The 17,227-nt window shown below is 51.9% G+C and overlaps 3 protein-coding genes across 3 annotated transcripts; 1 reads left to right on the forward strand and 2 right to left on the reverse strand.

The window, feature by feature from the left end:
• Positions 1–1,132: 1,132 nt before the first annotated feature.
• On the reverse strand, positions 1,133–2,304 carry L3040_003837 (uncharacterized protein; the record flags this gene model as incomplete). Its single annotated transcript, XM_007294554.2, has 3 exons — positions 1,133–1,512; positions 1,607–2,002; positions 2,073–2,304. The coding sequence occupies 3 exons, from the start codon at positions 2,302–2,304 to the stop codon at positions 1,133–1,135; spliced, it is 1,008 nt and encodes a 335-aa protein (XP_007294616.2).
• A 982-nt stretch (positions 2,305–3,286) lies between these two features.
• Positions 3,287–6,388, forward strand: L3040_003838 (uncharacterized protein; the record flags this gene model as incomplete). Its single annotated transcript, XM_066156555.1, has 6 exons — positions 3,287–3,370; positions 3,772–3,860; positions 4,126–4,189; positions 4,361–5,490; positions 5,624–5,809; positions 6,040–6,388. 6 exons carry the CDS (start codon positions 3,287–3,289, stop codon positions 6,386–6,388), a joined length of 1,902 nt encoding a protein of 633 aa, XP_066012137.1.
• A 2,401-nt stretch (positions 6,389–8,789) lies between these two features.
• On the reverse strand, positions 8,790–15,928 carry L3040_003839 (uncharacterized protein; the record flags this gene model as incomplete). The annotated part of the gene is made up of 11 exons (XM_066156556.1): positions 8,790–9,580; positions 9,646–10,151; positions 10,279–12,824; positions 12,877–13,225; positions 13,345–13,441; positions 13,542–13,745; positions 13,904–14,420; positions 14,476–15,114; positions 15,169–15,448; positions 15,509–15,630; positions 15,764–15,928. 11 exons carry the CDS (start codon positions 15,926–15,928, stop codon positions 8,790–8,792), a joined length of 6,216 nt encoding a protein of 2,071 aa, XP_066012138.1.
• Between the last annotated feature and the right edge of the window lie 1,299 nt (positions 15,929–17,227).

Raw genomic sequence — 17,227 nt, forward strand, 5'->3', positions numbered from 1 at the left:
CCCCTTTTTTTTTTTCAATCTGAAATCCATTACATAAAAATTATCTCTATAATTTTCCTCTCATCCATTTATCTCGCGCCTTGATCTACGTATCTATTCATCACGAGACTCTTCCAGCTCTTTGATTGGCAGGGACGGAACCCGATCTCGGCTTCGGCTTCTAGATTGAGAGATGCGGATTCGGGGGTCGGTAAAGAAAGAGGTAGATAAGAGTGTAAACAGTGAGAGGGTCTTTTTTTTTTTTTTTTTTTGAGATGAGATTTTATATGGGTTTTTGGATTTATGGATCGGGATAGATAGGCTGGGCTGGGTTGGGCTGGGGATTAGTATTGTTTTGAAGGGAGTTTATTTTGTTTTATAGCTTTTGGGGGGGGGGGGTTGGAGGGAGGGGTGGGGAGGGAGATGGATACCCGTGCGGCCAAGAAGTCTGTCCGCCAAGGCTAAAATCGCCCAAAATTACTCCCAAAGTTGCAGGACTCTCCGGTACTGAAAAGGCACTCCAGCGCACCGTTGCGTCTCCAAGATTTTCGCCTTGGCGGACAGACTTCATGGGGCACGAGTAGGGAGGGATGGGAATTGGAAAAGAGGTAAATCCGTAGAGAGTTTATCCTGCTGTGACTTATCTGATTAGGGGAAAGAGATTACGAAAGCTTACCTTTGGGACATGGATTACACATGGATGGAGATAGAAATCACATATAACATCATTCCATTATACAGCTTCGTATGTAGGGAAAAAAAGAGAGAGAAATTAAGTAAATTACATGTCCCAAAGGTTAGCTTTATGGACTGAGATAGAAATTATATATAACATCATATGTTCCTCTATCTCTTACAGCAGAGTGTGATAAGAGGGGTGGATGAAAGAATCGTGGGTTTCTTTGTTTGTGGTTATGATGGAAGAGTTCTTCGCTTTTGGCTTGGCTTGGCTTGGCTTGGGATTCGCTTAGGTCACCTAAACAAGCGTCCAAGCGAATGCTTGTTCAGCAGCTTTAGCGAGTTACGTCGCAAGACGGGATTCGCCCTGAAATTCGCATGAAGGGAACAGGTTAGCAAGGGTTAACGTGCAAATATTAGAGGGGTGAGATAGCAGTGGAACGTTGGGATGTAACATCTGCAGCAAATCCAGGACTCACAACAGCGGCCCTCGCGGATTCAGGAGCTGGAATTGCTTCAGGGCATCCGCGACCCGGTCGACGACCTGAGTCGGCGCGTACGGAAAGTCGGAGCCGAAGCCGACTTGCGCTGCTCCGGCGAAATCCAGCATGCCGTCGAGCTGCGCCGTGCTGGTGCTGAGCGCCGTGTCGTAGTAGAAGCGGCCGAACTGCCTCTGCGCCTCGGCGATGTCGATGGGCACGAGATCCGCGACCGAGGGCGCGAGGAGGGATGCGATAGCACGGGTTCCCGCGTAGGGGAGCGCGCCGCCAGCGTGGGCGAGAATCACGTCGACGTCGGGCGCTGCGGACAGAGTCCCGGTCATGACGAGGTCCGTCGCGGTGCGGGTGGTGGTCCCTAGCATTGGAAGCACGAGTGTCAGCAGTTGCTACTCGCGATCCATCGATCGGCCAAGGCTTGCGGTAGGTGTTAAGATTCTCCCATTACTCACAGAGGAAGTCGATCACGTATTGGGGCAGGCCTGGGCCGATAAGTTGCGGTACGACATCTAACCCAGCGGGGTGGATGAAGATCAGGGCCTTGTACTTCTGCAGCCGAGCCCAGATGGGTGCGTACGCGGGATCGCCGAGGAGCTTCCCGCCATACGTTGTGAAGATGGCGACGCCGTTGCACAGCTTCTGCTCGGTGTAGAGGTAATCGAGCTCGGCGAGCGTGCCCTCGACGTCCTGCCAGTCTGGGAGGGTCCCGAAGAAGCCGAGCTTGGCCGCGGTCGAGTTCTTATCGGACAGATAGGATGCCATCTCGACATTTAAGCTGCGCGCCAGACTTCTCGCCTCGTCGCCCACGCCCACGACCGAGACTCCAGGTGCGGAAATCGACAGGATGCCTGCGGTGGTCGCTCGCGTCAGTCCATCACGACTCTCACTCATGGGGTGGATGTTCTGTTCTCTACATACCTATCGAGGCCCCGGTCTCTTGCAAGAAGCTCTTAGTGGCCGATAGAGACCATGTTGGGATATCGGTTAGGCCTGCGGCGACCAGCACCTTGGAATAAGATAAGGGTATCGCGTGAATGTGCGTGTCCACCCTCCCAGTACCACCTGAATTGGAGGCTTTCAAGAAGGGAACACCGGCAACGAGATGCACCACTGCGCACATCAGGAAGGAGAGTTGTTGAAGTTTGGCCATGATGGGGTGGCTGGTCGTGATACTGATACTGCTGCCGATATACTCCTTTCCCAAATCTGCAGAAAATGGCGGAGGTGGCCCCCTTCTTGAGCTTGAGATCTTCCCGGGAACATTGATGCGGTAATAGACGCTCAGTGCCGTCGTATACGTCGGTCGCGCAGACTCCGGATCATGTTCCTTTCTTGGGACTCTTCTGCCGCTTTGCTGCGCCTACCTTGCTCGGATATATCGCGCCTGTTGCCCTTGATCGACCAGTTAATTTGGAGTCGTGGTTTTCGTGCGGCGTCTGGAATTACGGAGATTTGCTATGGCCAAAAATCGGTTAATCTAGAATCATCTTATCAAGTGGGTTGTTGTTGAGCTTGCAGTCTAATATTGATTGAGATGCTCCATCCAATCCCCGTCTCCGGACCCATAGTAGTGACTTCTTGGTCGCAACTGATGATGGTGTAATATAAAATCGATTTGGAAGCATGCTAGGCTCAGTTGGTAGTCGGTGGTCGGTGGTCAGTGGTAAGTGGAAGATATCTCGCGAGACGAATCGAAACATTTCATTTCGAAGAGAATACGGGATGCAAGGGGCATCACGTGATGCGTGCGGTAGTCTATCTATCGGACGGCTGCATGAGAATCACCCGAACCGCGACGATCACGACCCGGATATATCATGACGGGTTGAAGTCCCTAATCCCTCGACATGCAGCCAATATTACTTCTCAACATTACCTTGATTATTGCTTCTCCTAATAAGGGTCTTCCCGTCCGTTCCGCTTTGTCATCGGTATCCAACTGGAATTTTCGTTTGTTGTTTTTCAACGTCGGCCGGCCGTCGCGTCTGCAGCGGTCACCTGTGCAACAATCGAAAACACCTATACTACACTCTTACAACTCCATCGGTTACTCTCTATGAAAATTGCTAGTCCAACCGTCTCGTTGCGCAAGGACCTTAACAGCATTATTCGTTCGGCACGCGGGTACCACGATGGGCAGGGGGGGGAGGAAGAGGGCTTGCGATACGTGCCATGCGCGAAAGATCCATTGCGACGGAGCGCTGCCCAACTGTGACGTAAGATATTTAGTTTTTTATTTACGGAGAGGAGTCGGTCGGTCGGTCGGTCGGTCGGTCCGTCGGTCGGTCAGTCAATCGGTCGGTCAATCAGTCAGTCAGTCAGTCAGTCAATCAATCAGTCAGTCAGTCAGTCAGTCAGTCAGTCAGTCAGTCAGTCAGTCAGTCAGTCAGTCAGTCAGTCAGTCAGTTATGGGATCGGATCAGAGCATCTGGCATCTGGGCATCTGGCGTCTGGCGTCTGACATCTGGCATCGGGCATCGGGCATCTGGGACCTCCACATCCTTGAAAAAAGCATTTTCTAAACGCGAACGCCAACGCGCTTTAAGGCTGTTCCGGCAAAAAGGACAGTAGCAATTGCAATAGTAAATAGTACTGACTTCCGCCTTCATCCATCTAGTGGTGCAGTCACCAAGGCCTCGCTTGCACCTTTGAGCGTGGCGTCGGCAAAAGGGCAGCCGAGAGAGAGCGGCCGAAAAACAACAATCGGTGAGTTGGAATGGGAGTTTCCCGAGTAAACGAATGAATGAGTGGAGGAATGAATGAACGAATGAACGAATGATTGAATGAATGAATGAATGTACCGCGTGTAAACTTCTGGAACTCTCTGTCTATCTTAGTGCTCTACGTCTATCATAGTGCGCTTACTAGACTAGACGGTTGGAGAGTCGTGGATCATCTCCCCCTGTCAATCTGTCCGGAAAGAATAACGTCCTGTAACCGCTTCCGCTGCTCTGGTACTGACGATCTATAGGGTCTCAAAAGCATCCGCCACTCGGAAATCATCTGCGTCAGGGTGGGCAGTGGCGGATGAGACGGTGCCATTGCCATGGCCAACGTCGCCTCGCGCTTCCACGCAGCCGTCGTTCGATGTATCCGGGCCCGCATACTTAGGACCAAGTCCACTTCAACTTCCACTTCCACTTCCTCTTCCACCGCCAGGAAGTGTATGTTACCCGCTCCCTTCACCACCAAGCTCTTGTTTCCAGGAGCATCACCGGTCACCAGTCACTCTTTCGCCAGCAGAGAGCAGCCGGGGATGGGCCTGGGCCGAAAGTCCTCTTCTCGCGACAGACAGTCGTGATTGGATTCGGAGATGGGCTGGGGAAAGCGCCATACTGGACTTGCTCTCTCCTATCCCATCAGGGGGACCACCATGGCAGATAGACCCGCCGCCGCGCCATCCACGGTTGACAACTAGTGAAAACCTCACCGAGCTCCCCGAGAAGAAAATAGCAGAGCTATACCTGCAGCTATTCCGCTCGACTCCGTTCCGTCTGGTCTTCCCAATCGTCGACACGGTCCTCTTCCAAGATACGATCAACTCCGCCTACACACGAGACGGCAACTCAGCCATCTCCAGTGCGTGCGTCTTTGCATTTCTATCCATCATGTCCCATATGCCTTGGGGACCTAGATCAAGCGGTGTCTTCGACGGTGACGCTTGTGCGAGGCAAGCAGATTCACTGATGGGCTTGACTAGCCTAGAAACCAGCATCGTCGAACTTCAATTCTATGTTATGCAATGCATGCAGAAACTCTTTTCTGGGAATCTGAAAGCGGCGACCATGTGCCACGCCGTTGCGTGCCGTCTCCTGTTCATGCTGGGCGGGCACCTCTATCCACAGGAACCACAACCGCCCACCAGAAGGCTTAGCGGGACCGACCTGGGTCGGCGAACCCGAGAGCATCTGCGGAAGCTGTTCTGGCTCTGTTACACCTTCGACAAGATCATTGCGTTACGCACCGGGGAGCCGCCCTGTATCGACGACGAGCAGTGTGATCTCACCCTGCCACCTGGCTACGCAGATCTGCTCTACGAAGAAGGCGACTTTGATGCGGCGCTCGTGACTGCCATCACTCTATTTCCAGGGGACCTCAGATTGAGCATCATCAAATCGCGTACCTGCAAGCTGTTATTCAACCAAGTACAGAAGCTTTCCAACTCGGAGCTCCTGCGGATCGTCCGAGAGCTTGATGGCGATCTCGAGGAGTGGCGACTCTCGATACCCCTTAGCTACCGGCCCACACTATCCTCTAGTGATGATGGCCATGGATTCACGCCCGATATGGATTCTACCCAGAAGATGCACATTATTATGATTCATTTAGAATACCAGTGAGTTCTCCTTATCGCTCTGTGGGCTATTATCCAAGGGTCTCGTTACATCGTAAAACCATGGCTCTCCTCTTCTCTCCAACCCGATATCATCTTTGATACAAGTCGATTGCTAATCATATACCTGCTCAAGTCATCTCATGGCGACTATCCACGGTATCACCAGTCGATCCTTCGCTTGGAGCGCCGGTGATGGTGTCAATCTGGTAAATCCAGGCCTTGGCATCAGCTCCAGTCAGGCATTATCTGTCGAAGCGAGCCGAGCCAGCTTGGAATACCTCCGCGTCGCATCCCATGCACTTTTAAGCACAACATTCTGGTGAGACAACCCATGGAATCGATGCTTTAAACCTTCATTCAACGCTCAACCCTTCTTCTTTCAACCCTCAACCCCTCTTCCAACCCTCAACACCCCTCCCATGCCCTCCTCCCTCTCCCTTCCCCTTCTCTCAGCTCCCACCTATCTCCCCCCCTCTTTCCTCCTCCTCCTCCTCCACCACCACCACCACCACCAGCATCCTCGCTAACCACCCACCTTCCCCCCTACAGGATCGTCGTCTTCTACCCTCTCAAAGCCATCCTGACCATCATGGGCAACATCCTCCTAGACCCCCTCCAGCCCGCCGCCGAGCGCGACATGCTACTCTTGGATTCCACCGCCCGCCTGATCCAGCAGATCCGCGCCCAGCGCTCCATCCCCATCGACAATCAAGACATCGCCCGCATGGACAGCTTCGTCTCTGAGGTCATCCGCTCGGGGAAGTCGACTGTCGCGACTGCTGCTGCTGCGAGGAAACGGCGCGAGCGTCAGGCGCAGCCGCAGCCGCAGCAGCAGCAGCAGCAGGGTGGTGGTGGAATCATTGACGACGCGGCGGCGATGGTAGGTGGATCACCTTGAGCCATGGGCCGGCTGCGGTTTCGTCCCCGATCTTTCGGGGGTAATGATGTGGGAGTATGTGGTCTGGGAGTTCGGAGCGGAGATGTTCCAGTAATTTTTTTTTTTTTTTTTTTTTTTTTTATGTTTACGATTGAAAGTGATACAACGGTACATGAACGAGAGAAAGAGCGCTGGCACGCAATCATCACATCCCATCCCATCACATACACACGACTCTTTTCGAACATATTCACTACCATGCCATGCAGGCTCTGAAATCTTTTTCTGTTATCATCTTTTGTTGTCTTCATTATATAGATTTTTATTTTCAGTATCGAATTGGTAAAATTAGTAGTTGTGGTTTTCGAACCCTTCTTATCATGATCACTATCATTCTTATTGTTTCCATTGTGATTATTACTATTGGATGATGATATTGGTAGTTGTGGTTGTATGAAGAGGAAGAGGAAGAGGAGGGGGAGGGGGAGGAGGATGAGGGAAAAGTAAGTGAGTGAGTGATTGGTGGGATTGTACGGCGTAGCTGAGACAAAGGTCTATGTGAGGAGGTTTAAGTTTGGTTGGAAAGGAGGGGAGAAGGCCTTACCCGAATGGAAAAGGAGATACCTAGGGGAGTACCGTAGGTAGGTAGGTATTCGGGAATGGGAATGTAATGCGGGCATTGATGCGGGCAGTGTAGTGCGAGCCGTGAATGTGAGACGTGCGGACGTACCGTACCGTACGTACGGGGCCGGGACTGCTGCATATTTCCACACTACGGTAGACGAGAGGGTGGTAAAAGAAAAGGAGAGGAGGGAAGAGGGGGGAATGAACGTACAGAGGTTAATTGCTGTCTGGCTTGGCTTTTTTGTATGTGTTTACTAGGTATTTATGAGTAGGTAGGGAGGGGAATTAGCTTTGCTTTGCTTTGCTTTTTTTTGCTTCGCTTCGCTTCCCTCCGTATGGTGCGTTTTGGTCGACCGTTTATTCGACCGCGGGCTCGGCTCGGCTCGGCTCGACAATGTGGACAGACCTACCTATCGACAGCCCACCGGACCTTTCACTTTTGATGTGATACCCGACCCTATACTTACGAAGTGCCCAAAGTCTGAGCCCCGGGAAGAGAAGGGTAGGTAGTCCGTCATCTGGGCGGTAAAGTCCTCCATCTACCGTACCATCTCAGCGCTCCTGTCCGCTCCTGTTGGCAATTGGTTGCTTCGCCCTGTCAAACCAAACCCCTGACCCTCTTTTTCCGTGGTTCAGACCTCTGGAAACATCGAGTAGGTAGGTAGGTACTCCCCTTACTTAGCACGAGAAGAAATCCGAAAACTTCTTTCTTTTTCTCAATAGCGCGTATCAGATCAAAAATCTCCCCTCCCGCTACGGGATATTATCGAATCTACTATCTCTATCACTATCACTATCACTATCAACCTCGGCTACGCTCCTCTGCTCTGCTCTGCTCAGCTCAGCTCAGATAATCCTCCGTACATGAGTTGGTCAACGTTCCATGCTCGATACTTTCGCACTCTTGTTAGAAAAACAACGATGAGCGGCGCTGGGTAGGTGTCAATTGCGCAGACGAGGCCATATACGGCGATGTGGCTTCCAATTCCAATTCCAATTCCGATTCCACTTCCAGCTATCCATATCCATCTGGCGAATTTATCCATTTATCCATCAATCTTTCTCTTCCCCCCTCTCTCTCTGTATAACATAAGCGTAGCGACATATCTCCCGCTCATGCGCCCTTCCTTTTAACCGATCCAATTCCACCATCCATCCATCCGTTCATCCGTCCATCCCATCAGCTAATTAATCGAATACGAGTCGTCACGTATGCTATCACCATCACCATCATTATTTCAAGTTTTCGCAAAAAGGATTAATAGATAAATCATAGCCAGCCAGAACAGCTACCTACCTACCTAATTATCTACAGATATCATCAGGCTCAAACACCACACAACACACAATCCTCAGACCCGAAACAATGCCACCAAGAACCCACAAACAACGAGGTAGAGATAGGAAATCGTAAACGAGCGTGGATAATAGATTGCAGAAACGAGAGAGCGTATCAATTCATCTATCTAACTATCTAACTAGCCAAGTAACTAGCTACCCTGAGGCCTGAGGCAGGATGTACTACTGAACGTCGTCAAACTGTGCAACCCGCACCTGTAGGTTGAGTCCACACCGAAACCCCATGAGAAAAAAAAAAAAAAAAAAAAAACAATAATAGTTCTGGGAGGTCATTTCGCTTTGTTTGAAGAGAAAGGTACCGTGCACCCGAGCTGAATATAAAGAAGATGATAGTAGTGATCCTCCGTAAGAAGGAAGACGGAGAGGAGAGGAAACGGAGAGCACGCATCCGCATGAGACAGCCAGTCTAGAATAGAAAAGAAAAGAAGAAAAAAAGACTTCATGCGCAAGCCTCATCGACAGCCTCCCGGATATGCCCTCCGGTGGCCAACGCCGTCGGCATAGCCACCATGCTGAAGTGGTCGGCATCGACAACCCACGTCTTGAGCTCTTGTCCGACGAGCTTCTCCCAGCCGTTCGACCCAAAGGAGGTCCGTTTCGCGTAGAACCAGCCCATCATGCCCGCGCCGGCGTTCTGCATCGCGTTCCCGTCGCCCTCCCCGCCGCCAAAGAACCACTGCTTGGTTTTCTCGTCCACCTGGACCGCCTCGTCCGCCGGCTTGTCGTCCATAACTTCGGAGAGGCCCAGCCGGGCCCAGATCATGAACGTCTTGTTGGGCCGTCGGTCCGAGGTCATGGGGCGCGGGTTGTACTTGACCAGGGCGCGGCAGACGCTGAGGAGGTGCTGCTTGAGACGGAGAGGCATCGGGCCCATGATGGCGGTGCCGCCTTGGCTGCGGTTGATGCCGGCCGTCATCCCGCTCGCCTCCAGAAGCTCCATGCTGATTTCGGGCTGGTGGGGGAGGGGAGCGGGTACTCGCATATCGAGCATGATGAGTCCGAGAATGGTCTCGCCGGCGTCGAGAAGACGGCCACTGACCTCGTACGCGAACACGGCACCGGCTGACCAACCACCTAATAGATAGGGGCCCTGCGGCTGGACGTTTCGCAAGGCTGCGAGGTACAGGGTGCTCACTTCTTCGACGCTGCATTGAAAGGCTGCAGGGTCCTGAAGGAATGGTGATTCCAAGGCGTAAACGGGGCGACCCTTGGGTAAACTAGGCAAATGGACTTCAGGGCAATTAGCTTTGACTTGATCCGAGGAGAAAATCGGATTAAGGGCGATGTATACTTACGATATGCCGCTGCACTCCCAGCGCCATCGGTGATCAGAAACAACGGAGTCTCTGTGGAACGTTTCCTCCCATGGATCAAGACTGCTCTGCTGTGATAGAGTGTAGCCAGATCGGGCTTGGGGCTGGTCTTCTTCTCTGCAATGACGATGTCCTTGGTGTCGAATGTGACATGGTTTATATCACTCGGCGAATGCGCATTCAACGACGATGGCGTCTCGCATCTATCTGCCCCTTCTTCCGACGAAGAGAACACGTCATTCTCCCACGACCCTTCCGTACCATCTTCGGTCTCTACCTGTCCAAGGGCTTTCCGGACTTCGGCGACGGAATGGTGCTCCTGAAAGAAGGCACTTGGAATCGTTATGTCGTAATCCTTCAAAAGCACATCGCTTATGGTGATGGACATTAACGAGTCAACCCCCAGGTCTGCGAAAACGGTAGAGTCGTCGATCTCGGAGCGGTCGACACCTGTTTCTTTGGCGATCGTGCTGAGAATTGCTTCCAGTCTAAGTTACGAGAGAGTCAGCAATTTTTCGCATCAGGACGAGGAAGAGATGACTTTCTAGAAGACTTCGAGATATCGCAAAGAAAGGAAAAAAAAAAAAAAAAAAAGATGGACTCCCCAATACTTACTCATCTGCTGCACTCGTAACGGGCTCCTCAATTGATGGCTCGATCACGACTTTCTTGATCGGGGCTGCGGGCTCTGGTGTTTTTGCAGGCTTTGCCACTGGCCGGGGCGCGGCGGGACCAGCGGAGGACCTAATCAAAGCGGCAAATGCGGACCGCTCGAGTCGATGGAAGGCAATACCGCTTACCACCCCGACAGTTGTCTCGCCATCGAATATGTAAGCGTCGCCGATGATGTTATCTTCTCCAGGCTCGGGGGTGTTGAAACAAATGTAGTTCGTATACGACTTTCCAGAGCTTAGTCGATCGCGCATCAGGTTCAAGCTCTCAAAACCAGTCGACACCCACAGCACGTTCTCAGGCTTGTCTGGATTGCAGTTGACTTGAAAGCCGGCGAGATGCACAAGTGCGTCAAGCCAGTACGGACTGAACATGAAGTTGCTGTTCTCGGAGTCTGCGTCCAATGTGATCCGAGAAACACCTTGGCTAAAATCGTTGGAGACAGTGACCTCGCTCATTGCTTGGTAGCGCGAATTGTATCGCACCAGCTGGGAAAAGAGCTTGTAGACGATGGACTTGGAAAGGCTGTGGTTGTCTCTGGCGTTCAGAAGACCCTGTTTAGCAAGCTTCACGAGAGAGCTGCTCTTGCGCCAGGTTGATGTCCAGGTTTGGGGGTCTGCGATCTGAACGGTGCACTTCCCATGCTCCAGCTTCCTTGAAGTCCCTAACTGTGAAGAGAAAGTCACAGTGACGGAGTCCTTGGAAGTGCTCATCTGGGTGGCTGTGACGAGGACTTTCTGGTCGTCACTGCCAGACAGCACCAGTGGGCCGGTGATATCAAGATGCTCGACCGAGAAGGTTGGAGCCTTTGATCCCGGATTCGTATGTTGCACGACGTACCGAGCGGCACTCAGGGCCATGTCAAGGAACACACTGGTAGGACAGATAGGGTTGCCGTCTACGATATGCCCCGCCATTGCGGCCGACAAGCTTGGCTCCAAGATTGACGATGAAAAATTGAAAGTCGATTTTTTATCGGAGACGACTTCATCCTGAAGACTCTGGATAGAGCTATTCAATAAGCTGCGGATCCCCTTCTCCTGAACAGCAGGCTTGGCACCTTGAGAGCCGAGCGTGGCGCCATGGTCCTTGAAAGGCGTCCAGAAATCTCTGAGCTCAAAGGCATAAGCGGGTAGATCCAGCAACTTCAGGTGGGCTATGTGCTCCTGGTGGAAGCGTGTCCAGTCGACAGTCTGTTGCTTGGTATGTAAAAAGGCGAGAGTAGACGAGAGAACCTTCCAATCATCTTGCCCGGATTGCAAGGATGGAAGAAGTCTAGACTGAGGCACATCCAGCGTGGACTTGACGAGTCCCAAACAGACAGGATGGGGGCCACACTCAATCCAGACAGTGCTATCACCATCAAGAGAGCGAAGCGTACCCAAAGCTCCAACAAAGTTGACGGGTTCACGCGCTTGAAGGCCAAGATACTTGGAATCGAAGGTTCCTTCCTCAGTGACCAGCAGGCCTCGCAAGGTAGACGCAACGGGAATGGCCGGCTTAGAGAATCGGACCTGTGTGGCACGTGACACAAAGGTGGAAAGGATTGGATCGACCTGCTGACTGTGGAATGCATAAGGCGTATCGAGCTGCGTGGCTGTTACTCCTAGACCTTTCAGACTGGACTTGAGAGCTTCGATCTGGCCGATTGGTCCACTGACGACAGTGGACGACGGTGTGTTGATACAAGCTACCTCGCATGAAGCAAAGTCTTTGAGCTTCAGCACGCTGTCATCCTTGGACATGCCAACAGCTAGCATAGCATGCGTGTTCCGTTGCGCACTCTCTTGAAGCAGATGTGCTCTTGTACCGACAAGATAGAGCGTATCGTCAACTGAAAGTACACCGGCTGCGCACAGGGCAGCGAATTCGCCCAGGCTGTGCCCAATGACATGAGTAGGCTTGATCCCGTACTCCTGCCACAATGAGGCAAGGGCAAGCTCCACCGCTACGGTTGCAAGTTGAGTCTGAGCTGCGGTAGGGACAAAGCCGCTGGGAATGTCGCCGCTCACAAGCCCGATGAATGAGTCAAAGCCGTAACCCTCGCACAGGCGTTGATATGACTGAATTGACAGCTTGAAGCTCCGAGACGACTTGTATAGATCGCTGCCCATGGTACGGCATTTGTGGCCCTGGCCAGTGAACGCAAAGACAACATTGGATTTTGTCTTTGACTTTGACTCTGGAATGTACGAGACATCGCCCTCCTGTGATAAGCTTTCTATGAGTTTTGCGACCGAGGCGACAGTGTATGCATTGCGGTACGGGTGATGCATACGACGAGCAGTGGTGGTGTAGGCCAGATCCGCCAGAGAAGTCGCGGGTTTTCGGCGAAGGTACTCTAGCAGTGCCTTCTTGTTGGCCGTGTACGAGCCAGCAGTGTGACCGGAAATGGCCACAACATGGTGTTTTCGTGGATCCTGGCTTTGGCCGCTGCCAATAACAGACGCCTCTGCATATTCTTCGAGGATCAAGCTCACATTGCCGCCCTTTCGCGACATTAGCCAACGATCAAATTTTGTGGTTCTGGGATCAACTCACAGCAGCATCGAAGTTGTTAAGCAGGATCTTTCGTTTTCCGCCATTTTTAGGTGCCCGGAAGGCCTGGTGTTGTTCGGCAATACAAATACCAGCCATGCCTTGGAGTGACAGGTAATTTCGGTTGAAAACGAACTGTCCGGCTGCAGGAATCGGCTGCCCCGGGATCTTGCGCTCTCTCAGGATCATGATAGATTTTATCAGGGAGGCCAAGCCAGCTGAGGCCTCACCGTGGCCGATGTTCGCTTTGACGGCTCCCACATACAAAGGATTGTCAGGTTTCCTGTTCTTACCAAAGACGGCAGCAACACCTGACATTTCTGCCATGTCACCAGCCTGGGTAGCGGTACCACTAGTGCTTTCTTAGCATGTTTCCACGATATTGATAACGTGTCGACAGAGAAGAGAGAACCAGGCTCGAAGCGAGGTTCTGGGCGGGCCAAGAGGATGTAGGGGAGGCATTCGACTTACTGCATTTCCACGAACCCGATATCTTCGGTCTTTACGTTGAGTTGGCTCAATAATGTGTTATAGAGAGACTGCTGCGCATTTGTACTAGGATGCGTGACTTCGGACTGATCAGCCATACTTTCTTCACAACGTAATGCACGGAGGCTTTCCATACACCATGGGGATATCGAGGAGAAACTGTGAGGGTTTGTACTTACTGGAGATGGAATCTGCGGACGAGTTGCGGACTGCACCTCGGATGACAGCGAGAACGTTGTCGTTGTCAGCCAGAGCGTCTTCCAATCTCTTCATCACCACAACGCCAAGGCCTTCACCTCGACAATATCCATCCGCACTGTCCTGGAAGGTCTTGCAAGATCCAGTTGTCGAGAGAAAAGAGCCTCTGCTCAGACCTGCATAAACTAGTTATACGGGAATTGTATTAGTCTCGGCTAATAATTATAATGCAGGGGTTCAAATGTTGGAGCCTTGGCGGACGGTGCGAGCTTCGTCTTGACCACCACCCCAAAAGCCATCAACAGAAGAAAGAATTTTCTCGAAGGAGATCCTAGTTCCTTACCTGCAGGATTTGAAAGGATCGAACCGCCTCCAGCAATCGCCATGTCGCACTTGTTGCTGAGTAGATTCATCATTCCTAGGACTACCGCAGACAGACTCGAAGCGCAGGCACTGTCCACGCTGTAATTTGGACCGCCGAATCCGAAATGGTAATGAAGCCGACCAGGTACAAATGCTCGTTGAAGCGCGGGTACGAAATAAACATCAACGCCTTCGTTGATATTGGTGTCCCGATAATCGTCACAAGCTTGACCGAAGAAGGTAGCAATTCGACTGGTCTGCGTAGACATCGTCCTGTTCGGGCTATAACCTGCCATTTCGAGAGCTTCGTAGGCACACATGAGGGACAGTCTCTGGAGGGGATCCATCTGCAGCGCCTCCCGAGGTGAGACCTTGAACATTCGATGATCAAAGAGTCCGGGGTTCTCCAAGAAGTTGCCATATGGCACAGAACTTGCGTTCTTCACTTTGCCGTCTGCATCAAAATGCGCATCAATATCGAATCTTGAGGATGGAATCTGGCAACCAACATCAGCATTCGGTCGGGTAGCGTGGAAAGGGGGGCCTGCTCACTTTGCTGTGGAACTCTTTCTGGTCAAGAAGAGATTGCCAGAACTCGGCAATGCTTTCCGAACCAGGGAATCTGCCGCTCATGCCAACAATGGCGATGTGCTCGGGGTTGGGACCATTGGGAACAGAAGGGGCAGGTTGGTCCGCCGGGCATGGTGGCAGTTGCACCAATTCGACGGTCCTTCCCGCTCGTTTCAAAGCACGTTGTACCATACCTGTGTGTCCTAGGGGCCCGATAGAAATCAACCGGACAGCCTTTTCGCTTCTGGGCAGCTGTTCTAAGACTCCTTGGACTGTGCCACTTAGTCGCAACTGGCGTTGCATGGTATCGTCAAGAGCACCCTTGAACAGCTGCCGCAGAGTCTTTGCATAGTATGGAAGACAGGTACTCGTAGACATGAGCTTTGAACTCGAGCGAATGAAATCATCACCTATGCCGCTCGCCTCAAGGAGGCCATCGATATCTGATGGAGGAAGATGAGGGGCATGTGCCGCGGCCCCGAACGGGAGTAACAACTTTGGCGCATTGGTAAAGACTTCGGAATAAGCGAACAGCTCTTGGAGTAGAGAGGGTGGTCCGCTGACGGTTGCCCATCCCTCGGAGACAACGCTCAGGTATGCGTGCTTGTGAGTAGGGATGCCCTGATTTTCCATGGTTAGCCCTACTTTCCCAAGCTTCCTGGCATCGGATGTTACCTTCTCGACATGGAACTTTTCGATGACCTTCTCTAGGGTATCTATTGGAACGTTCAGGATGGAATATCCCCAATGGCCAAAGCCAGCTTCGATTGCCTCGGAGCGGCGGCCAATATCGACCGCGAGTTGGAAGGCAAGTGAAATCACTTTGGTCCCAAGATCAAGCACATCGTCCAGCCCTCGAGAAGACGCACAGACTGCTGCGGGTAGAACACCAGTGCACAAGCCGACGATCACGGCTTTTGGGTTATTAAGGATTGATGAATCGGATTGACAATGTCTGTTACACGGTATTAGCAGGCACACTTGGTGGGTAGCAAAGGTAACTAAGAGAACTTACAGTATAAGTTCTCCCAGCTGGGCAACGGCCATAAGCACCGTAGCAACAAGGTCATCTGGATGGCCCAGTTTGCTGAAACGTTCTGCGAGGTCGAGCAGGTTGGTGAAGGAAAAGAAGCGACTCTGCTCGGAAAGTTAGCACTGCTTCCTTCCAAAGTCTCTGAGATCGAAAGATCATCTAGGGTTGCTCATCTAGACAAGCCATCCCTATCCTTAAGACATCCATATTTTTTTTGGGGGGGGGGCATTGGCTGACCTGTGCATCTAGGTTGAGGCCTTGCACCTCGCGCTTCACCACCTTTGTTGCATCTTCGAGGAACCTGTGGAGGAGAGCCGATCGGTTTGAACGCTCAATGAGAGACCGGATGCAAACCAGTGTTTCGACTGTTTGGTCGCCGAACAGTATCACTGGTGACTGCATATTGACTGAACATGTGGTGGTTTAACGCCTTGCTCTCGGTACGGGAGGGGGTATGATGAGGTTATAGCCTCTCCAACCGCGGGGCGAAGATAAGGGATGTTCTATCTTCACAGGATATGACATAGGGTGTTGCCGTCTATTGGACAGCCGTACGGAATCCGAGCCTGAAGAGTACTCGCCCTGGGTTGAGCTTCGAATGGCGTTCTTTCCGTCTCACCTGCCGCTAGCAGTCATCTCACGCATATATTGATACTTTTCTTACACACTACCGAATCTCCGCAACGCCTTCCGTCCTCTCTGTCGTCAGCTAGCTATCTCCAGTGCAGATAACTGGACGCGGTTCAATCCGTGGCAAAGATAGTGAGATGATAGCCGTTCGGTCTCGACTGTTCGTCGGGTCTTCACGGAAAAACTCCTCTCCACTCTCGGACAAAGGACTCGTTCTCTTGAAGAATTGGAATTGGTTTGATGATGTTGAGATATGCCCGCTTACAAATTTTACCGCCGCGAGCGTTTGCCTGATGGACTGTTAGATATGAGGATGGGAAGAGGTGGGTACGAGGAGCGAGTGATAGCGGTAGCTTTTACGGATGGTATGTAGGTATATGATTCTGAATCTTTGGCATCTATGAAAAAAGCTGCGCTCAGAACCCGAGAGGTTGTTTCGCTCCTTGCTCAGCCGTATTCCAAATAGCTGACTTTATTATGCAAGCCGACATGGAGTGTGATTTACCGCGAGATACCAAGCCAGAAATTTCGGAGTTAGTATTCCTACATGTTATGAGGGGTCAAGGATTTGCAAAAACGGCTACCGTCTCGAAAGGCGGCTCTTTTTTGTGGATCCATGCAGTTCTGAATAAGTAAAGCTATAGCACCCGCCAAGAGAGGCACGTACTGACTGCAGAAGATCCCCTGCCTGCTCGTCCGATAATCATCGACGCCCCCACCCCCATGGAGGGATAGATCTTTGGATTCCGTATGTCTCGCTCGCGAATCTGTGGGTCTCAGCCTCCGTGTTGATGCCGCGTTGGGAGGAGACACCTCAGTGTCAATTTACTCCTTCTCCTGCGCATGGATGGGTGGATGGATGGGTGGATGGGTGGGTATTGAGCCTCGCTCCCTGGTACCTTTTCCCAGTCCCCTCTCCAGATATGGTATGCCGATGCCTCGTTCAACTCGGTCAGGAAGAAACACAGCTGAAAGTCTGCAGGTAAGCTAACGTCACTAGCGCAAGATCAGCGCTGAGACAGCATCTCGATCCCTTGGCTTGACGCTTAATCCCTTGACCATTTGTCGGTA

The sequence above is a fragment of the Drepanopeziza brunnea genome (assembly GCF_022702325.1).
Source record: "Drepanopeziza brunnea f. sp. 'multigermtubi' strain 214-2 chromosome Unknown ctg5, whole genome shotgun sequence".
Taxonomy (NCBI): domain Eukaryota; kingdom Fungi; phylum Ascomycota; class Leotiomycetes; order Helotiales; family Drepanopezizaceae; genus Drepanopeziza; species Drepanopeziza brunnea.